Source organism: Macaca thibetana, chromosome 10, assembly GCF_024542745.1.
Source record: "Macaca thibetana thibetana isolate TM-01 chromosome 10, ASM2454274v1, whole genome shotgun sequence".
Taxonomy (NCBI): Eukaryota; Metazoa; Chordata; class Mammalia; order Primates; family Cercopithecidae; genus Macaca; species Macaca thibetana.
Window position 1 is genome coordinate 34,612,397 of NC_065587.1, and position 23,816 is coordinate 34,636,212.

General features: G+C 38.0%; 1 protein-coding gene, 1 long non-coding RNA gene and 1 pseudogene across 2 annotated transcripts in view; 2 read left to right on the forward strand and 1 right to left on the reverse strand.

Moving 5' to 3' along the window:
* The first annotated feature begins 1,380 nt into the window (after positions 1–1,380).
* Positions 1,381–23,816, forward strand: part of LOC126929677 (phosphatidylinositol 3,4,5-trisphosphate 3-phosphatase TPTE2-like) — a 59,248-nt gene continuing 36,812 nt past the window's right edge. The window contains 8 exon segments of the mRNA XM_050746258.1: positions 1,381–1,546; positions 4,049–4,168; positions 6,159–6,258; positions 6,404–6,467; positions 7,213–7,283; positions 20,707–20,767; positions 21,588–21,669; positions 21,768–21,850. Of these exon segments, the coding sequence (XP_050602215.1) occupies positions 1,515–1,546; positions 4,049–4,168; positions 6,159–6,258; positions 6,404–6,467; positions 7,213–7,283; positions 20,707–20,767; positions 21,588–21,669; positions 21,768–21,850 (613 nt within the window). The 5' untranslated portion in view covers positions 1,381–1,514.
* The window catches only part of LOC126929807 (uncharacterized), a 28,644-nt gene continuing 9,310 nt past the window's right edge, over positions 4,483–23,816 (reverse strand). The window contains exon 4 of the long non-coding RNA XR_007717283.1: positions 4,483–4,543. This is a non-coding gene — a long non-coding RNA (uncharacterized LOC126929807). The remainder of the gene's footprint in view (positions 4,544–23,816) is intronic.
* Positions 13,244–13,613, forward strand: LOC126929771 (cytochrome c-like; annotated as a pseudogene).

The following is a 23,816-nucleotide window of genomic DNA, read 5'->3' on the forward strand; positions in this document are numbered from 1 at the left end:
ATCCCAGCACTCTAGGAGGCTGAGGCGGGCAGATCACCTGAAGTCAGGAGTTCAAGACCAGCCTGGCTAACATGGTGAAACCCCATCTCTACTAAAAATACAATAATTAACTGAGCATAATGGCGGGTGCCTGTAATCCCAGCTACTCAGGAGGCTGAGGCAGAAGAATCGCTTGAACCTAGAAGGCACAGGTTGCAGTGAGCTGAAATTGCACCATTGCACTGCAGGCTGGGCAACAAAGCAATACTCCATCTTAAAAAAAAAAGATATATATATATATGACTTAATACTTCAATGAGAAAGACTGAAATAAAAAAACAAAAAAGCATTTCCACCTTCCATCAGTTGCTAAGTAGCCGTGTGCCCCTTCTAATGTAATCTAATTTATCATGGAATTCTGGTTTAAGCTGGACATTAAGACTTGCAAATAAATGGCTTTTGCCTAAGATTAATAGTAACATATAAATATTGTTTTTCTTCCATCTGCAAAAGTAACATTAATGAAAATTAAATGTTAAAATTCTATAAGTTAAGTGTTTTATTAAGTACCGTATACATCTAGACTTACTCTTTAATTCTGGAAATAATTTACTTAGACTCTTCTCTACATAAGAGTGAGATTTCATACTATGATATAGATTTATGCAATATAACTGTTTCCTTTTGAATTAATACTATTTTAATTTGAGCTGCAAGTTTTTAAAAAAGTACTTCGAAGACTAATTCATCTTCATGGATTAGGCAAATAGTCTAATCAATTTATGGAGAATGTATTTAGAATATGTAACAGCAAGTGGCAGGAGGTACTTTAGAGTTCAAGACTCACATGCCCATCACTAAGCTAGAAGCACCCATAAATATGGAATCATGTACTTGTTGAAAATGTCACTGATGAAAAATCTTGGTCTTTTATAAGCATATGTTACTCATGCTTTCATTTGGTTTTTATTAATAAATTCTTTAGAATTATCCAGATTGAGGGTTTATTTTTTATGAGAAATTGGTATAAATTTCTTATAAAATTCTCAAATTTTAAGAAGAGTTTACAAACAGACACAGGTGATTTTAATTCAGTTTTACTTTTCTCTCTTGAGGTGTTGGTCTGATGTTTCTACTATAAAAGGGCATGATAATATCTTGTGAAGTGGTTTGGTGAGAATTTTGTTTATTAAGAACTGCTTCTATTGGGTGAAAACAGTGACTTTCTGAGATTCTAAGGCATTACAGTTTTTCCTGACACTGGGCAGCTTAATACTAAATAATAACATTTTGGTACCTGATCAGTGGCCTAAATACAGTATAGCTATAGGGACAAAAGCCCCTTTATCTTTTTATTTATTTATTTATTTATTTATTTATTTATTTATTTATTTATTTATTTTAGAATATTTGGAGTTTTCCTGGTCTTACTGCATGTCACTCTCCTCCTTGCCGACCTAATTTTCAATGATAGCAAACTTTATATTCCTTTGGTGTATCGTTCTATTTCTCTAGCTATTGCCTTATTTTTTCTCATGGATGTTCTTCTTCGAGTATTTGTCGAAGGGTAAGTTTAATTATTTTTATAATGCATTATGCTGTTTTGTACTTTTATAAGAAGCACTGTGGGAGGCTGAGGTGGGAGGACCCCAAGGTCAGGAGTTCAAGACAATCCTGGCCAACATGGTGAAACCCCGTCTCTACTAAAAATGGAAAAATTAGCTGGGTGTGGTGGTGGGTGCCTGTAATCCCAGCTGCTTGGGAGGCTGAGGCAGGAAAATCGTTTGAGCCTGGGAGGCAGAAGTTGCACTGAGCTGAGATCACACCATTGCACTCTAGCCTGGGTGACAGGGCAAGACTCCATCTCAAAAAACCAACCAAACAAACAAAAAACAAAAAAAGAAGCATTTTAAAATAATTAACAGGAGCATTCACCACAAACTGACTTAAGAGCCTTTGGGCCTTATAAGAACATTGGCGGTAGTCTGGCAGTACCCACCATGGCCTGTGTTTGAGGTGGCCATGGATTGATGCTCCTCTGCCTTTGGAGAGGGGTGGAAAGAGTGGGAGGGACTGCATCTTGTGGTTTGAGTGACAGCTCAGCCATAGCACAATAAAACACTAGGTAGACTTTTAAAGTTTTTGATCTAGGCCCTGATTCCCAGACAGCACCTTTGGATCCACCCAGAGGCTGGGAGAACTTGCCATCCTGAAGGGAAGGACACAGGCCTGGCTGTTTTTACCATGTGATGATTGTAGAGCCCCAGGGCCTTCAGGAAACTTATGCAATAGCTAAGGAGTGGCTACAACAGGTCTTGGGCAAGACCCAGTGCTGTGCTGGCCTCAGGTCTGACCTAGTGGAGTCACAGTAGTGGTGGCCACAGGGTGCTCGTGTCACTCAACCCCAAGCTTTAGGTGCCTCAGAACAGAGAGAGAGAGACTCTGTTTGTTTGGGAGAAAGTAAGGGAAGAGAACAAGATTCTCTTTTTGGTAACACAGAGAATTGTCCTGGATCTTGTCCAAGACCATTAAGGCAGTACCACTGTGAGTCTGCAAGAACCACAGAGTTTAGGAGGCTTGGGGTGCCCCCAAAGCAGATACAGTTTAGATCACAATATCCAAGTTCTTTCAAATATCTAGAAAGCCTTCCCAAAAAAGATGGGTACAAACAAGCTCTGACAGTGAAAACTACAATATACAGTGAAAACTACAATAAATGCCTAACTCTTCAATTCCCAGACACCAAAGAACATCTGCTCACATCAACATTATCCAGGAAAACATGACCACACCAAATGAACTAAATAAGACACCAGGGTCCAATCCTGTAGAAACAGAGATATGTGACCTTTTAGACAAAGAAATCAAAATAGCTGTGTTGAGGAAACTCAAAGAAATTCAAGACAACACAGAGAAGGAATTCATAATTCTATTTAGGTAAGTTTAACAAAGAGATTGAAATAATTTAAAAGAATCAAGCAGAAATTCTGGAGCTAAAAAATGTAATTGGCACACCAAAGAATGCATTAGAGCCTTTTAATAGCAGAATTGATCAAGCAGAAGACAGAATTAATGAGCTTGAAGACAGGCTACTTCAAAATACATAGAGCAGACAAAGGAAAGAATAAAAAACAATGACACATGCCTACAGGATCAAGAAAATAGCCTCAAAAGGACAAATCAAAGTGGTATTGGCCTTAAAGAGATGGGAAGTGTAGAAAGTTTATTCAAAGGGATAGTAACAGAACTTCCCAAACCCACAGAAAGATACAAATACCCAAGTACCAGGAAGTTATAAAACACCAAGCAGATGTAACTCAAAGACAACCTCAAGGAATTTAATAATCACAGTCCCAAAGATCAAGGATAAAGAAAGGATCTTAAAAGCAGCAAGAGAAAAGAAACCAATAATATACAATGGAGCTACAATATATCTGGCAGCAGACTCTTCAGTAGAAACATTTCAGGCCAGGAGAGAGTGGCATGACATATTGAAAGCGCTGAAGGAAAAAAACGTTTACCCTGAAACAGTGTATCCGGTGAAAATATCTTTCAAAGTGAAGGAGAAATAAAGACTTTTCCACACAAACAAAAGCTGAGGGATTTCATCAACACCAGACCTGTACTAGAAGAAATGCTAAAGGGAGTACTTCAGTCAGAAAGACAAGGACATTAATAAGCAGTAAGTAACAACCTTAAGATATAAAACTCACTGGTAATAGTAGGTACACAGAAAAATGCAAAATGTTAGAACACTGTAACTATGATATATAAACTACTCTTATTCTAAGTAGAGAGACTAGACTATGAGCCAATCAAAAATATTAACTACTTGAACTGCCATGTTGGTGCTTTAATCATATATATGTGTCAAATGATGAATATAACTTTATTGTTTGAAAACATCCCATGAATGTTATATTTTTCTCTTAGTCTACTCTAGAAAATACATTTTAAATAATTAATGAAAGTAGAATTCTTAATGTAGATGAGTCAATAGTTTGTGTTCTTTAAATATTCCTAGCTCTTCTTGCAGGGGGGAATGAACTTTTTTTTTTTAATATTACAGGAGACAGCAGTATTTTTCTGACTTATTTAACATTTTAGATACTGCCATTATTGTGACTCCTCTGCTGATTGATGTCATTTACATTTTTTTTGACATTAAGTTTCTTAGGAATATTCCCAGGTATGAAATGTAAGACTTACCTCTCTTAAAGTTTTAAAGTTTTTCATTAATTTTACATTTTCTGTGGCTTTTATTCTATATAATCTTTTTTTTTGAGACAGAGTCTCGCTCTGTCGCCCAGGCTGGAGTGCAGTGGCCAGATCTCAGCTCACTGCAAGCTCCGCCTCCCGGGTTTACACCATTCTCCTGCCTCAGCCTCCCCAGTAGCTGGGACTACAGGCGCCCGCCACCTCGCCTGGCTAGTTTTTTGTATTTTTTGGTGGAGAAGGGATTTCACCATGTTAGCCAGGATGGTCTGGATCTTCTGACCTCGTGATCTGCCTGTCTCAGCTTCCCAAAGTGCTGGGATTACAGGCTTGAGCCACCGCGCCCAGCCTTCTATATAATCTTTTAAACTTCAAATGTTCTCATTCTATACCAAATACATTGCTTTAAAATGAAATGTTTAGGTAAATTCACACATACTTTGAAACTAAAAGATTGTGACATTTGGGGACCAGTGAAGAGCATCTACACTAAGTACCATTAATTGAATGAAGAAGATGGAGTACCCAAAGAAGGACTTTTTTACTCTTGTACTAACTTTAACTTCTCTACATTTTGAAGTTCTCATCAAATTCCCATTTGTATCATTTTTTTTGGCCTTTTGGCTAAGATCAAGTATAATATTTTTATCAGTTTAATATCTGCTATATAAAAAAAATTTTATATTAAAAACAATTCCCCTCTGTGCTTCAACTACAAATCCCTTACACATAATGTTCTGTCTGGATTTTTCCTACAGCCAAGAGGGAATCTATTTGAGCATATGCAAAATTTGAGTGACTTCAATCATGAGTTTCTAAAAAATAGCAAACAGAACAGAAACTAGGAGATGACACGTGTGGCAACACAATGGTAGAGTTTTGCAGTATAGTTGTGGTAGACACAAAGAAAGCTTAGGCAAAGTTAGAACTGTTAGGATTAGGAAACTAAAGAGTGTATGAGGACCTGGTGACTTTTTTTTCTTTTTTTATTGTGACAATGAGGAAAATGAAAGAGCAAATGTATACTGGGATGTAGATGGTGGCTTCCTAAGCTTGTTCATGGGTCAAATAGCTGATTTCTTTTTGTATCCTAGCTTCCCTGGACTACAGCTCAGGCCCCAACTAAGCATGTTAAGTGATAGGCTTTTGGAGTTATTTGAAAATAATTTTAGCCAATGTGGTCCTCTGACTAGAAACCTCAGCATCACTTGAGAGCTTGCTAGAAATACAAGAAGAAAAATACTTTAGGCCCCACCTTGGACCCACTGAATCAGTATCTCTGGGACCCAGCAATCTGCAGCTTAACAAGCTTTTCCAGATGGCTCTTATTTACGTGTGCCCAAATCAGAGAAGCACTAGTCCAGACCATCAGTTCTCTTCTTCAGTGTTTCTGATGGTAGGAGAGATACCAGCTAGCACACTTTGGAAGTATCTCAATCTGTTGCCTGCCTGATGTGCATTAGCAGCTGTAGTGAACCTCTCTTACTCATGGGAATAACAAAGATGAACAAGAATAATCAATTTGTTTTGATGTGGAAAAATTGAAAATGCTAGTCTTAAATCCCAAAATTAAATTAACAAATGCGAAGAGCCTGTTGTATCACTATTTCTCTAGACCAGAATTTCTCAACCTCAGCATTACTGACATTTTGGGCCAGATCTTTGTCATGAGAGGGTGGTGAGCAGTTACATTAACTGCAGGCTGTTTAGCAAAATTCCTGGCCTCTATCCACTAGATGTAAGTAACACACACACACACACACACACACACACACACACACACACACACACACATCAGTTGGGAAAACCGAAATGCCTCCAGACATTGCCAAATATTCCCAAGGTAGGTAATTGGGGAGAGGAGGGAAAATTGCCTCTGGTTAACAACTGCTGCTCTAGACATAGTTTATATTGATAAAATTCTGTTTCTGAAGCAAAAATCGATCTTTTAAATTTATTGTTAGATGAACACATTTAGTTCGACTTCTACGACTTGTTATTCTGATAAGAATTTTTCATCTGATTCGTCAAAAAAGACAACTTGAAAAGCTGATGAGAAGGCTGGTAAGTGGCAAAACATGCTTATGATTCAGAAAAAATATTTTGTGTTTTGGGACCCATTGGCAAGGGTTGATATCTATACTGTATAATGTTTTTATTTTTATGTTGATGAATGTTTCACAAACTAATGATGATTTTAAACTCTCAGGTTTCAGAAAACAAAAGGCGATACACAAGGGATGGATTTGACCTAGACCTCACTTATGTTACAGGTTTGTGACACTTAACTGTTGATTTACTTGTATTACTTCACTTTTTCTTGTAATTGTATTTTTTTTTTTTTTTTTTGCCTCATGTAAGACACATTCATTCAAAATATTCTTTATTCATGAGGATATATGCCACTGTGATAGTGTGACATATTTGTGGTTTAGCCCTGGCAATGGAAGGGCTGCATGTCTTCTCATTTCAGGACTACTCGGTTGCAGCATAGGAACTTGAATGGATTTTCAGCCGACTCTGTTTGAGTTTCAATTTATTAAGCTCTAGTAGTTATTCTGAGTCTCAAGGATCCCAGAGAGACCTCTTCACATCCTAGAACCCCAGATAATGAGGTCAGTGCTTGGTAGATCTCAGGTTTTCTGAGTCAGAGGGCTGCAAAGCACCTTGGGAGTTCCCACCATCACTGGTGCCCAGAACTCTTGGATTTTCTCTGGTATTTAAGATAAGAAATAAATTCTAAGAACAGGGAGAGCTTCATACTGAGGCCAACATAAGTACATGGCATACGGTTAGTACTAGTGGAGTCTTAAGAACGCCATGCCAGTTTAATTGTCATTATGTTGGATCATTTAATATGTTATTTGATTATCCTGAGTATTAGCTCTTTTCTGTTAACCTCAATCTTAAAAGTTTTTTTTTTCTGTGAAAATGGAGTGTGATCATGAATAAATTATGTTTTGTATGTTACAGGAAATCTATAATAATGTTTGTAATAGTGATGGTTTTGGTTTTCAGAACGTATTATCGCTATGTCATTGCCATCTTCTGGAAGGCAGTCTTTCTATAGAAATCTAATTGAGGAAAGGGCCTTTATCTGACAAATACTCATTTCTCAGTGAATGTAGACTGTGTAGTCATGAGTTTATTATTGACCCAGATACGGCAGTATTCTTTTAAAAATGTACTCTTTCAAGTAAAAAAAAAAAAAAATCATAATGGATTAATACCAGTTACAATTGTGCCAGTGGTTACAAACCACCCCAAAACTTACTGGCTTATAACAGCAACTATTTATCTGGCTCATGATACTATGGTTTGTGAATCTGGCATGGGCTTAACTGTCCAATTCAGGTGACTGCAGAAAGGATTTCCTGTCTCAACTAAGCTCATTCATGTATCTATGGGCAGCTACTGGGTCATCTGAGGACTGACTAGTCTAAAATGACTTGTTTACCCTTAACTGACAGAACCACTACATGCTACATGCACCCCCTAAGGTCCAAGGCCCATCCCATCTGGCACTCACTGCTGCTAACAGCTCCACCCCCTTCACCAGCAGAGCCACCATATGCTGCATGCACTTCTAAGGCACTGAGGACTGGCCTGCCTGGTGCCCACCCTGCTGGTGGCAATATGCCACAACTAGCAAAGCCACTGCACTTAGCATGCATATGCTTAGTGCCTGAGAACTCATCTGAATGATGGCTCCCACACCAAGAAAAACCATACCACTGTCTCCACAAACACTCACCATCAGACCACTGAGGCACTCACAGACACCACTGAATTCTGATTATAGCCAAAAAAGTCGCATGAAGACTATATTACTGCACCCACCCAGAACCAAAGTCAAAGCACCCTGCTCAATGAACACTATAGGGGACAACTATTGGAAAAAGTATTTCTTTATGAAAGCTCTCTAACATTGGAAGAGGCAACTGTTCCCGTAGATGTGCAAAAATCAATTTAGGGCCCCAAGAAACATAAAAAGCAAGGAAACATTACACCTCCAAAGAAACACAATAATTCCCCATGAACAGACCCTAAATTTTAAGAGTATATCAAATGGCTAAGAAATTCAAAATAATGATTTTAAGGAAACTCTATGAGATACAGAGAATACAGATAGACAAATCAATGAAATTAGAAAAACAATTTATGATCTTATGAGAAATTCAACAAGGATATATATATGTCATTAAAAACCAGACAGAGATTTTGGAGCTGAAGAATTTAAGGAATAAAATAAAAATACCATCAAGAGTCCAGGTGCAGTGGTTCACACCTGTTATCCCAGCACTTTGGGAGGCCAAGGCAGTGCATCACTTGAGGCCAGGAGTTCAAGACAAGCCTGATTAACATGGCAAAATCCTGTCTCTAAAAGATAAAAAAATTAGTTGGGTTTGGTGGCGCATGCCTGCAATCCAAGCTACTTGGGAGGCTGAGACATGAGAATTGCTTGAACCCAGGAGGTGGAGGTTGCAGTGAGCCAAGATTGTGCCACTGCACTCCAGCCTTGGTGGCAGAGCGAGACCCTATCTCAAAAAAAAAAAAAAAAAAAGCAATCAAGAGGTTTAAAAACACATGGGAGAGATATGGCCAAAATCTAGGAAGCTCAAAGGTTCTCAAATAGATTCAACCCAAAAAGTTCTTCTCTGAGGTGCATAATAGTCGAACTGTCAAAAGTCAAAAAGAGGGAATATTCGTCAGGTGTGGTGGCTCACACCTGTAATCCCAGCACTTCGGGAGGCTGAGGCGGGTAGATCACTTGAGGCCAGGAGTTCAAGATGAGCATGACCAACATGAAGAAACCCCATTTCCACTAATAATACAAAAAAATTAGCTGGGTGTGGTGGCATGAACCTGTACTTCCAGTTACTTGGGGGGCTGAACCACAAGAATTGCTTAAACCCAGGAGGTGGAGGTTGCAGTGGGCCAAGATCACACCACCGCACTACAGCCTGGGTGACAGAGCAAGACTGTATCCAAAAAAGAAAGGAAATATTAAAAACAGCAAGAAAAAAGCATCAAGTCACATATAAGGGAATCTCCATTTGATTAACAGTAGATTTCCCAGTGGAAACTTTACAGGTCAGTAGACAATGAGATGGGATGATATATTCAAAGTACTGAAGGAAAAAAATAAACAAAACTGTCAACCAAGAACACTATACCCAGCAGAGCTATCCCCTAGAAATGAGGGAGAAATAAAGTATTTCCTAGACAAGCAAAAACTGAAGGAATTCATCACCACTAAACTGGCCTTATAAGTACTGCTTAAGGTGGTTCTACATCTGGAAGCAAGAGGATGATTACCATTGTGAAAACACACGAAAGTATAAAACTCACTGGTAGCACAGATATGCACATGAGAAAGAGAAAGGAATCAAACTTTATCACTACAGAAAATGACCAAACCACAAAGATTTAAAAAAAAAAAAAAAAAATAGGGGAAGAAAAGAACAAAGGATATACAAAACAACCAGAAAAAAATTGAACAAAATGACAGGATAAAGCCTCATCTATTAATAGTAACCTTGAATGTAATATAAACAGATCAAATTCCCAATTAAAAGATATAGAGTTGGCTGCCAAAATTAAAAAAAAAAAGACCCAACTGTATACTGCCTACAATAAACTAACTTTACCTGTAAAGGTTCATATAGACTGAAACCGAAGGGATAGAAGAAATTATTTCAGCCAAACAGAAACCAAAAGCGAGTAGCGGTAGCCATACTTATCAGGTAAAACAGACTTTAAGTCAAACTGTATGAAGAGACAAAGAAGGTCATTTGATAATAAAGGGATCAACTTAGCAATAAGATATAATAATTGTAAATATATATGTACCCAACACTAGAGCATTCAGATAAACAAGGCAAATATTATTAGATCTAAAGGGAAAGATAGACTTCAATGCAGTAACAGTTGGGGCCTTTAACACCCCACTCTTACCATGGGACAGATCATCCAGACAGAAAATCAACAAAGAAATATCGGATTTAAGCTTACAGATAGGACTAAGTTCTGGTGTTCTATAGTGCTGTAGGGTGAGTACAGTTAACAATAATTTATTGTATATTTTTAAATAGAGAGGATGTTGAGTGTTCCCAACACAAACAATGATAAATATTTGAGGTGATAGATATGCTGATTATCCTGATTTTATCATTACATGTTGTATATAGGTATTGAGATATCCCTCTCTACCTTCTAAATATGAACAAGTGTTATGTGTCGATTAAAAATATTTTTAAAGAATGAAGGAAACAGATTTTTTAAATGAAAGGAAAGAAAATAACCTGACTTGGCTGAATGGCCCCAGGTGGTCTCTCATTCTCCAGTAGGCTACTTCAGTCCTGTTCACATGATGGCAGAGGCAAGAGTCCCTGGAGCGGCAACAAAGCAATGCAAATCCTCTTAAGGCCCAGGCTCAAAATTATATATTACTTCTACCCTATTTTACTGGACAATGCAAATTACAGTACCAGTCTGGATTCAAGGAGTAGAAAATAAACTCGAATTCTTGATAAAAGGAATTATAAAGAATTGTGGCCTTTTTTGATAGTCTGCCATAGGGAAGACAGATGGGGATGCTATAACCAAAATGGGTATTCTTAGGTTGAGATCCTAAATTATAGTGAGGGCATACTGGTTTAGGCTCTGTGGATGACTAAATTAATTTCAAACATATAATGCTGTTTACTGTGAAATGCCAGCTGAAAGGATCACTGTTTAATTTTATGTAATTTACAATACTTATTATATCTCAATAAAAGTATAATTATCGAGGGCCGGCATCAGTTGCTGAGAGGTGGAAGGAGTAGCTCTCTGCAGTGTGTTAGTTCAGTTCCCAACAGGACAGTAGCTCTCTGCGGTGTGTTAGCTCAGTTCCCAACAGGACAGGGCCTCTCTGCCGTGGGTTACCTCAGTTCCCAACAGGACAGCGCCTCTCTGCCGTGGGTTACCTCAGTTCCCAACAGGACAGCGCCTCTCTGCCGTGGGTTACCTCAGTTCCCAACAGGACAGCGCCTCTCTGCGGTGCGTTAGCTCAGTTCCCAACAGGGCAGGGCTGCAAGTTCAGCTGCTTCCCAGAAGATGTCCTGGACCCCCGGCCTGAGTCATCATCCCATGACTGGAGAACGTGGACAGATTATTTTATCAAGAAACTGGTGATAAACGAGGGACTATAGGAATTAAGAACTGGGCTGAAAAAGAAATGTTTAGAGTGATGCAAGATGGCCAATTAGAAGCAACTGCAGTCTGCAGCGCTCACAAAGAGGAATGAAAAGCGGCGAGGGAATTCAGCACCTTCAACTGAGATATCCAGGTTCTCACGTTGGGACTGACTGGATGAACAGGTCGGCCAATGGAGAACGAAGAAAAGCAGGGAGAGGGTGCGATGGCCCAGCCAGGGGCAGCATGGAGCCAAAGGAACCCCCACTCCCAGCCAAGGGAAGCAGCGAGGGATTGTGCAATCCTGCCCAGGAAACTGTTTCTCCCATGGATCTTTGCAAGCCATGGATCAGGAGATCCCCTTGTGAGCCCATGCCACCAGGGCCTTGGGTCTGCTACACAGAACTGTATGGAGTCGCGCACATCAGCTGCTCAGGCACACACAGAAACCCAGGAGTTTGACACACTCTAGCACCCGGGATCTTCAGCACAGTGGGAAATCTGTCCATATGTATCTCTGGGAAGGGGGCTGAATCCAGGGAGCCAGGCAGCGTCATTCTACAGGCCCCATTTCCATGGCACTTCACAAGTTAAGACCCACTGGCTTGGAATCCTAGCCTGCCAAAAGCAGCAGGCTGGAATCCACCTCAGATGGGTCTGAGTTCCCGGGGAGGTGGTGAGAGGCAGCCGGCATCACTGTGGTTCATAGACTCAGCCACTCCAGCCTGCCAGCTATGGAGAATACAGTCCGGACAAGGAAGAGTTCCCCACAACACAGCACAGCTGGCTTGCCAGATCGTGACCAGACTGCTTCTTTAAGCAGGACCCCAATTCATTCCTCCTCACTGGGCAAGAATCCCTGTGGGGCTTTAACCACTCCAGCAATGGTTCTATGGACAGAGCTTTGATCTCTCCCTGAAATGGAGCTCCTGGCCGGAGGGGCAGCTGCCGTCTCTGTAGTTTGGCCAACTCAGCCACTCCAACCTGCTGGCTTTGGAGAATACGGGTGGGCTGCAGGAGGAAGTATCCCCCACAATGCGGCACACCTGCTCTACCCCAAAGCAACCAGACTGCTTCTTTGGAGGGGTCCCTGATCCCATGCCTCCTAACTGGGTGAGAACGCGCAACAGAGGTCTCCAGCCACCTCCTGCAGGTGTGTGTGGGCTGGCTATAGGTCAGTATCCCCCTGGGTTGGAGCTTCCAAAGGAAGGAGCTGGCTGCCATCTTTGCTGTTTCGCGGCCTTCGCTGGTAATACCTCGTTCTGAGTCTATGAGGAACTTAAATTTACAAGAAAAAAACAACCCCTTTAAAAAGGATCTGAACAGACAAAGGATCAGGCAAAGGATCTGAACAGACACTTCCCCAAAGAGACATGCATGCAGTCAACAAAAATATGAAAAAAAAAAAGCTCAACATCACTGATCATTAAAGAAATGCAAACAAAACCACAATAAGATACCATCTCATGCCAGTCAGAATGGCTATATTAAAAAGCCAAAAAACAACAGATGCTGGGAAGGTTGCGGAGAAAAAAGAATGCTTTTACACTGTTGGTGGGTGTGTAAATTAGTTCAACCCATTTGGAAGACAGTGTGGCAATTCCTCAAAGACCTAGAGGCAGAAATACCATCTGACCCAGCAATCCCATTATGGAGTATGTACCCAAAGGAATATAAATCATTGTCTTATAAAGATACATGCATGCACACATATGTTCATTGCAGCAGTATTCACAATAGCAAAGACATGGAATCAACCTAAATGCCAGTCAATGATAGATTGAATAAAGAAAATGTGGTACATAGAGTGGGACTTCTGGCTTCTGAGCAGGAACCTTTGTAGCGCCAGTGACGAAAGAGAGAATTAAATATGGGTGATGTTGAGAAAGGTAAGAAGATTTTTGTTCAGAAGTGTGCCTAGTGCCACACTGTGGAAAAAGGAGACAAGCACAAGACTGGGCCTAATCTCCATGGTCTCTTCAGGTGGAAGACAGGTCAGGCCATTGGATTCTCTTACATAGACACTGGTAAGAAAAAAGGCATCACCTGGGGAGAGGATACACTGACAGAGTATTTGGAGAATCCCAGGAAGTACATTCCTGGAACAAAAATGATCTTTGCCAGCATTAAGAAGAAGGCAGAAAGGGCAGACTTGATAGCTTATCTCAAAAAAGCTACAAGTGAGTAATAATTGGCCACTGCCTTATATTACAAAACAGAAATGTCTCATGACTTTTTTATGTGTACCATAATTTAGTAGATCTCATACACCAGAATTCAGATTATGAATGACTGTCAGAATATTTTGTTGGGCAGTCCTGATTTAAAACTAAGACTGGCTTGTGGTTAAATGAGTAAGTCTGGTTCTTGAATATTAATAGTGATTCCAATTCAGTAAATGCTATCACTGCTTACCCCTTCTAAAGATATGATTAGACTTTGTTAATAATGTTCAACTTTTCACAAAGATGGTGAGTACCATCTTAAAACTTATTGGAGATTGGTTTTATATTTATATTGCTTTATATTTAGATTTATATGACTGGTTATGTGAATATATTTAAATACTGGGGAAATTTCTTCACTGTCTCAGAACCAAGCAAGATTCACCTGTATTTTGTGTTTATTTGCCTTTTACAGGCAAGGGTTGAGGATAAGGTAGCAATGTCTACTTTGTATTTTTGGCCTTAACTATGCCAATCTAATTAGAATGCCCTGTATTTAAGATGATTCCTTTTACTGATTCAAAGGCATTTTGTGTGGTTTCTGTGTAATTTCAAATAAAGAGTATTTAACACTTAAAAAACAACAACAAAAAGAAAATGTGGTACATAAACACCCATAGAAAACTGTGCAGCCATAAAAAGGAACAAGATTGCATCCTTTGCAGGGACATGAATGGAGCTGGAAGTTGTTATCCTCAGCAAACTAACACAGGAACAGAAAACCAAACACCGCATGTTCTCACTTATATGTGGGAGCTGACAATGAGAACACATGGGCACACGGTGGGGAATAACACACACTGGGGCCTGTCGGGAGGGAGGGGATGGAGGAAGGAGAGCATCAGGAAGAACAGCTAATGGATGCTGGGCTTAATGCCTAGGGATGGGATGATCTGTGCAGTAAACCACCATGGCACACATTTACCTATGTAAAAAACTTGCACATTCTGTGCACGTACCCCTGAATCTAAAATAAAAGTTGAAGTAAAAAAGATATATAAAATTATCTGTATATACATATGCCTGATGTAAGTATATATTATACATGCATGCATATATAACCACATTTTTATTGAGGTATAACACATATAGTAGGTTGCACTAACCAAGTGTTTATCTTGATGATATTATACGTAAGTATATATACATGTAACTAACACCTCTATCAATATTTTGGTCTATGACTGACCTCCAATTAATTGTTGTAAAGATATAAAGTATCAAGGTTCATGTTTTTCACATAGCTATCAATTCCTCCTGTACCATTTATTGTAAAAAGCATAATTTCCCCCAATGAATTGCAGAGGTGTGTTTATTGCAAATAACGTGCACATATATGTATAAGTCTGTTTCTGGGCTTTTCGTCCTTTCATTATGACTGTCTGTACTTAAGTCCAGATCACAGTTTTAATTATTATGGCTTTGTAGTGACTCTTGAAAACTTGTCTATAAGTCCTCCAACTGTATACTTCTTTGTTTAAAAACTATCTTGGCTTTCCTAGATTTTTTGAATTTCCATATAAATTTTAGAATCATCTTGGCAATTTACATACACCTCCACTCAACGCCCCCTCCATCCCACTCCCCACCCCCCCCACACCCTGTTAGTATTTTGACTTGGACATTGACTACATAGCTTAATTTGGAGAGAACTGACATCTAAAAATACTGAGATTTCCAACTCATGAACATAATACATCTCTCTACTGACATCTTCTTTGATTTCTTTTAGCAGTGTTTGTAGTGTACAGGTTTTACACATCTTTTGTTAGTTTTATTTCTACGTAGTTGATAAGTTTTTATGCTATTTTAAAAGATATTTGAAGATCTTCATTTTCTAAATATTTGCTATTGGTATATAGGAACATAACTAATTTTTGCATATTGACTATTGTTTATTTGTCTTAAGACAGGGCCTTGCTCTGTCACCACAGGTGCCAGCAGTGCAGTGGCACCTGGGCTCAAGCGATTCTCCCACCTCAGTCTCCCACATAGCTGAGACTATAAGCAGGCATCACCACACTTGGCTAATGTTTTTTAGTTAATTTTTGTACAGAAGGAGTCTCTCTGGTCTCATTGACCCAGGCTGGTCTTGAGCTCCTGGATTCAAAGAGTCCTTCCACCTCAGCCTCCCAAAGTGCTGGGATTACAGGTGTGAGCCACCACACCTGGCCTTGTATGTTGACTTTACATCTAGCATCCTTCATAAATTCACACATTCATTTTAATAATGAATGTGTAGATTCCCTGGGATTTTTTAAATGTATATAATCATATAAAGTTACTACTTTCTTCCCACTTTTTATACTATTTTCTTTCTTTATTGAATTATCTAGTACTTTCACTGTAATATTGAATAGAAGTGGTAAGAGGAGGCAGCCTTGCCCTGTTCCTAAACTTGGGTGGAAAGAATTTCATGCTTCACTATTTGAAATGATGTTTGCTATAGGCTTTTGTAGTCATTCCTTACTAGATTAACACAGTCCATTTATTTCTAGTTTGCTAAAAGTTTTGAATCATGAATTGGTATTGAATATATCAGATATTTTTTCTGCATCTATCAAGGTAATCAAAATGTTTTTCTGTTATTCCATTAATGAGATTTTCAAATGTTAAAGTAACCTTTTTTATTTTTGGAATAAATTCCTTTTGGTCTTAACGTATTATCTTTTTTATATAACACTAGATTCTGTTTGCTAATATTTTATGTAGAACTTTTCATCTGTGTTCATGAGTGACATGTAGTTTTCTTTCCTTGAAATGTCTTTGTCAGCTGGCCTACAATTACCTTAGCTTAAGTGCCTTGGGTAACTCCTATCTGCTCAACTCATCTTCATCCTCCATCCGGATGAATATGATGGATATGTTTCATGGTAATGGCAAAAGAAAAGAGCTAGAGTGGAATCTTGCCAGTGCTTTTGCAGGCCTCTCCTTTGTGGCATCCCAGTGGCCAAATCAACTCACATAATGGAACACAAAATTAGAGTGAAAGGGTACTACGAGGTGAAATACGAGGGCTTGGATTCAGGAAAAGGTGAAGAATTGAGACCACTGATGGAATGATTCTACCTTATTCTCAGGCAGGGAAGCATTTTTATACATGCAGATAGTTCACAAGAAATAACTAATACATAGTCAGAGACTCAAGACTTCAGCAATTGTATAAAAGTACATTTGTAAATACCTAAAAACCTTGAAGAGAAGGGTCTGCACCACATCTCACCCAGGTTATGCTATGGGTGATAAGTCATGCTAAGACATGACTCTACCACTCCCTTGGCCAATTTTGAAAATTGTTTCAAACTATTTATTGGAGGTGGAATTACTTTTTGTCGCTCCTAATGGGCACAGTCATGGAGTAACGTGACTAGGGCCCACTGGATGGGTCATGGCACTTGAGGGCAGCCATCCCAAAATTTTCAAATTCCATCTTTATGGGTAAAACATCTCTTGATTGCTAATATTGTTTTTTAAAGCAGGTTAAGCTAATAACTGTGAGTTAATTATAGCATGTCTAAATTGAGCCAATTTTCTTTTAGTAGATTTGGTGGTGACTAATACAAATTTGGCAACACTTAATATTAGCTGGGGTGTTTTTAAAAAGCCAAAAACTTTTAGCATGTAAATCAAAACAAAGACATGACTATTTCCTTCTGGGGTGATCTCTAGACTCTTGGTTTCTATCAGTTATTAAACTGTTATCTCCTTGGGGCATTGACAAAGTACTAATAAGTCATTGATTCCTTTACCATTTTTAATCAGAGTATCCAAAAAGGAGGTAATCACGTGTTTTTAATAAATTCCACAAATGATAAACCACCCAAAAAGCAAATCTACCATCCATATTAATATTTAGTCTTTCAACTGCCAGAGTGCAGCCCCAAATCTAAGCTACTAGTTCAGCTACTGGGCAGGCTGGGAATCAGGCCATGGAGCACTTCAGTGATTGCATGTTCAATGATAACAGCATATCCTGCACTGGGAGTGTCTCTGTCATATTTGAGAACCATCTACAAAGTGTATTAAATCAATTTTGGCTAAAAGGGAGAAGATTCAAATCCAGGCATACTTAACTCCTGAGAGGATGCTAAACAGTCATGTGATTCCCCTTTATTCTTAAAAGGGAATAAAGTTGCAGGGTTACATTTTGAACAGCAGCGAATATGCAAAGCAGACATTACAGTTTCATAAGTGGTAAATTGACTAGTGGGGAAATGTCAGATGCTGCCTTGAAGTAGCAGAAACTTTAGAGATGCAGGACCCATAGAGTTAGTGGAGAGACAAGCACTATGGTGGAAGCATCAACACGTTTGGCCACTGCTACCACCTCATGCAAGTACAGAAGTATACCTTTGCCTCCAAATCAAGGAATGTACTAAGATAGGCAGAGAGAAGAGTTTGGTAGATTTAGGTAAACCCGGAGGTGGAGTTTGTTGCAAGAAGGCTTGGGATTACAGGTGTGAGCCACCACACCTGGCCTTGTGGAGTAGATAGCATTTTCTACTTTTGCATCACAAGGAAGAGTTTCAGAAATTATAAACTTAGTGAGCCCATGCAAAGGCTGAGCTATTGAGAAAAATCAGATATGCAATTACCTACATTCCTACAATCTTCTTAACCATCTTTCAATTTCTGTTCTTGGTAGAATTGAATCGCTTTATTCTGGCTGAAAACAGAAACTGTCCATCTGGTGACAGATTGTGACCAGAAAAATGTAGATTCTTAGCACAGTTGAAATTTTTTCTAGATTCTTTATGTCCTTTTTCACCTAATTTGGATAAGAGGTATTTAGAGTCTTCAGTAAACTACTTAGATCAGAAAACACAGCAGTAAATCATCTAAATATTGAGTTGATATATATGATTATAAAAATTATATATTATGTGATTACAAAAATTATATATATGTAATTTTTTAGACATTGAGAGAACTAGGAAGTGGATTCGGAAAAATCCCTAAAGCTTAACCATCCAGGTATATTTGTTTTCCCATGAAAAAGCAAATATTGACTGTTTTTCTATATATGTATACTAAGGAAGGCTACACACAAATTACCACTGTGAGATACTTGTTGAGAGAATGAAGGACAGGGGCTGGCGTGGTGGCTCACACCTGTAATCCCAGCACTTTGGGAGGCTGAGGAGGGTGGATCACTTGAGGTTAGGAGTTAAAAACTAGCCTGGCTAACATGGTGAAACCCCGTCTCTACTAAAAATACAAAAAATTAGCCAGATGTGGTGGCAGGCGCCTGTAATCCCAGCTACTCAGGAGGCTGAGGCAGGAGAATTGCTTGAACCTGGGAGGCAGAGGTTGCAGTGAGCTGATATCGCACCATTACACTCCAGCCTGGGCAACAAGAGTGAAACTCCATCTCAAAATAAAATAAAATAAAATAAAGTGAAATGAAGGACAGGACTGTATTCTAATGGTTGCATGATATTTCATTAGTTCTGTGATTAACCTCTAATGTTGGACATTTAAGTGTCACTATAATCAATAATACAGTAACAGACATCTTTGCACATAAGGCTTTTTCCATATAGATTGCTAGGAGTGACATTATGTAACTAAGAGTATGAATATTTTTAGGGTTCTTAATATATATTGCCAAATCCAAGAGCAATTGTATTCTTGTATCAACAATAAATCAAAGTTTTAAATTTCATGCCTTATTTTGCCAACATTGGATTTCTCATTAAAAGGGAAAGGGTTAATTTCATGGGTGCAAATGGCATGTCATTGTTTTGACTTCTTTATTGGTGACACTGAATATTTATGTAGGTTGTTAATCAGTTAGATTTTCTCTTTTATGGATTGTTTATGTCCTTGGCGCAGTTATCTATAAGGTGAGTGAGTAATATTTAAGTTGTTGTTAATGAATTATTAATTTATAATACTAGGCATAGTCCTCATTCAGTCCATTTTTCTGAAAAATCGCTTCCCCTGTTATTCATTATAGCATTTTTAAGCTGAAATTTCAGATTTTTATGAAGTCAAACCTAAGCCTATTGATCTTCCATTGATTCAACACTTTCAGTTCTTCCTCATCCAAAGAATTGCTTAAAATTTGCTTAAATATCTCATAGACATTTGTGGTTTTTATATGTGATTTCTAAACCCATATGAATTTTATGTAAGAAATTCCATGAATTCTGAAGTATATAAAACTGTTTATCCTTGCCTCCCCCACTATGTAGATTCAGAGTGTTCATCTTTTTGACTTATTATTTCTTCCTAACAGAGATAGCCAGTTGAATAAATGGATGATTTTGATACCTTAATTTTATTTTTCTCAATATTAAGCCAGTAAACATTGCTCTGAGGTAACATACTAATCAGTTTTAAGATTTTGTGTCATTTTTGTTGTTGCACAGAGATATATACTTATGTGTGTATATGTTTCAGAAAGGTACATTTACTGAAAGTTGGATTCATATAGTGGTATTAACTGTATTTTAAATAACAACTACTATTTGTTTTTCATTTTAAAGGTTACACATATATATACATATATATACACACACACACTCATAGGTACACATATATCTTCATTTTAAAAAATAAGAGAACAGATGAGCCAAAACAGTCTCCATATTGTTACCAGTTATTTAAAATTTGATATGTTTATATTTTTCTATCATGCATACACACAATAACACTATATGCTTTTTGCATTTATTTGTTTACATAGTGCTTAGGTAGACTGTAATATGAAGATCACTCTCTAAAGATGTATCTATCCATAATTAAATTTAAATAAGAACTCCAATATGAATTAGATTTAAACAAGAACCACATTAACTGTGAATTAATGATTTAGAACAAATTACTTAAAGTTAGTTAACCAGCTAATTTCCTTATCTGATAGCTTAAACAGTGTGTATTTACAAGAGATTCATCTGAGTAGCCAAACACACTTTGTGGACTATTTGAAAAATCACAGTGGATTAGAACTTGAAATTTGCATACCTTGTATTCCCTAAATCTCCCCTAGAAGATGCTAGTGAGAGACAAATTAATGAAAGCAATAACCATTTTAGGTTCCCCCTAGGAAATAGCTTATGTTGGTGCCATGTAAATATGTAAGATATGTGTTTGTCTTTTTTAGGAAGTCGTGCGGTTTCTAGATAAGAAACATCCAAACCACTATCGAGTCTACAATCTATGCAGTATGTACATTACTCTATATTTTGCTACTGTAGATAGAAAACAGTTTACTGTATGTAAGAAGATGATTATGCTTTTTACCTTGCATTTAATCGTAAGTATTTGGTGGTGGCAAGGAATGAATTTAAAAATCCCCATCTTGGACTGGCCCCATTTAGTAGAAGGAGTTAGCCCAGCAGCACAAAGTTCCCTGTGAAGGAGGAGGCTTTTGGCAGGACCAGTGAGGCTGGAGTGGAAGCAAACCATTTTCGGGAAGCTCTGTTCTAGCGATATTAGGTTTAGGAAAATCTTTCTGTTTTCCTGCCAGATTGTGTTATGAGGACATAGACAATTTAACAAACGAGTCCTCTGCCCCACCAGCAGTGGGCTGTGATGAGAGCAGAGCCCTAGATGGGAAAAAAGCAAAAAACTCTGTGGAAAATAGGTTGTAACCCAGATTAATATTCTGTCTCTCTTGATTTTTTCCTCTACCTGTATACTCAATAGACATTTTCAGGGGGCAATAATTTTGGTCAGCTACATTTGCCTCTTGTGTGGTTTCTAACTACCCTGCAATAATATAATGAATGATCTGCTAGAAAGTTAAAAATTATACCTATTAAACAAAAATAAATTGAGTTTAGGTTACATGAGATGGATAAACCACTACCATCCTTACGTTTTTGAGACCCCTGCGTTTATTTTAGAGTGGCAGGAGCAACTTGGAAAGCTCTTTTTGAAGATAGATAAGGAATTCCAATAAGATATGTTAATTTATTCATAACTTCATTGTTTATCATATTATTCCCTATAGAGATATGACAGACATATTATTTATTTTAGGTGAAAGAGCTTATGATCCTAAACACTTGCATAATAGGGTCAGTAGAATCATGATTGATGATCATAATGTCCCCACTCTACAGTAAGTTTTATGCTAAGTTTACTATCAGAAGAGGGCTAATTATATTGGGCTTGATTTTTTGAAAATATTTTAACTAAAAATCTTAAACTTGAAATCAGTGAGATGGTGGTTTTCACCAAGGAAGTAAATGAGTGGATGGCTCAAGATCTTGAAAACATCGTAGCGATTAGCTGTAAAGGAGGCAAGGTAATAACATTTTCCTTTTTATTTCTCCCTTTCTAAAGACATGTAAATATAGATAAAGTACAAGAACAAGATACATATTGCTATTAATACATATTAACAATTGTTAGCATTTAAAAATATTAGCCCCAAGACTGAAAGAAGGGAAGGAGAAAGGAAAGAGGAGAGGAGGAAGGGTAGGAGACAGGGAGAGGATAAGGAAGGAAAGAAAGCAGGAAAAAAGAACTATGGAAGGTTGAGCATATTTTCCCTCGTTTTCCTAGTATTTGGATTTCTTTATTTTTGCTTTGCCAGTTTATATCTCTCAAAATAGAAACAGTCTTTAATTTTAGAATGTCAGAGTACTTTTGTTTTATTTAAGGCTGATCTTTTTAAATTTTTAAATTAACATAAAAATCGATATATTTATGATGTACAATATGATGTTTTGATGTATATAAGCATTGTGAAATGGCTAAATCAAGCTAATTAACATATTCATTGCTCCACATATTTTTGTGGTGAGAACTTTTAAAATCTACTCTCTCAGCAATTTTCAAGTATACATTATCATTAACTATGGTCACTATGTTGTACAATAAATTTCCTGAACTTATTCTTCCTGTCTAATTGAAATTTTGCATCCTTTAATCAACATCTCAGGCTGGGCACAGTGGCTCACACCTGTAATCCCAGCACTTTGGGAGGCTGAGGCAGGTGGATCACATGGTGAAGCCCTATCTCTACTAAAAATACAAAACATTAGCCGGGTGCGGTGGCATACACCTGTAATCCCAGCTACTCCGGAGGCTGAGGCAGAAGAATCGCTTGAACCCGGAAGGCAGAGGTTGCAGTGAGACAAGATTGCACCATTGCACTCCAGCCTGGGCAACAAGAAGAAAACTCCATCTAAAAAAATAATAATAATAAAGTAAAAACCAACATCTCCACAATCCCCCCACTTTTGTCCCCCCAGTCCCTGGTAACCCTGGTAACCACTCTACTCTCTGCTTCTATGAATTTGACATTTTTAGATTCCACGAATAAGTGAGACATGCAATATTTGTCTTTCTATGCCTGGTTTATTCCACCTAGCACAATGTTCTCCAGATTCATCCATATTATCTCAAGTGACAGGATATCCTCTAAGGCTGAAGAGTATGCCTTTATTTATACATACCACATGTCCTTTATCCATTCATCCATTGATGACATTTACATGGACTCCATAGCTTGGGTATTAGGAATAATGCTGCAGTGAACATGGGAGTGCAGATTTCATTTCCTTTGGATATATACCCAGAAGTGGAATCTCCAAATCATATGGTAGTTCTATTTTTATTTTTTTGAGGAATCAGTGCTGTTTTCCACAATAACTACTAATTTACATTCACACCAACAGTGTACAAGGGGGATCCCTTTTCTCTGCATCCTCACCAACTCTTCTTTTGTCTTTGTGTTAATGACCATCCTAACAGGTGTGAGGATATCTCTATGGTTTTAATTTGCTTTTCCCTGATGATTAATGATGTTTAGCATTTTCTCATATACCTCTCAGCCATTTGTGTGTCTTCTTTTGGGAAATACCTTGTCAGGTTCTTTGCCCATTTTCTAGAGAAGTAACTTGTTCTCTTGCTATTGTGTTGTCTGAGTTCCTTTTTTAAAAAAATCTATTAACCTATTATCAAATGTATGCTTTGTAGATATTTTCTCCCGTTCTGTAGGTTGTCTCTTTACTCTATAAATGTTTCCTTTGCTGTGCAAAAGCATTTTAGTTTGATACAGTATCATTTGTCTACTTTTTCTTTTGTTGCTTATGTTTTTCAGTCATATCCAAAAATATCTTGTCCCAGACCAATGTCAAGAAGATTTTCACCTGTTTTCTTCTAGTAGTTTTCCAGTTTCAGGTTTCACAGTTAAGCATTTACTTTGAGTTGATTTTTGTATATGGGTGAGAAAGGTTGCAATTTCATTCTTCCACAAGT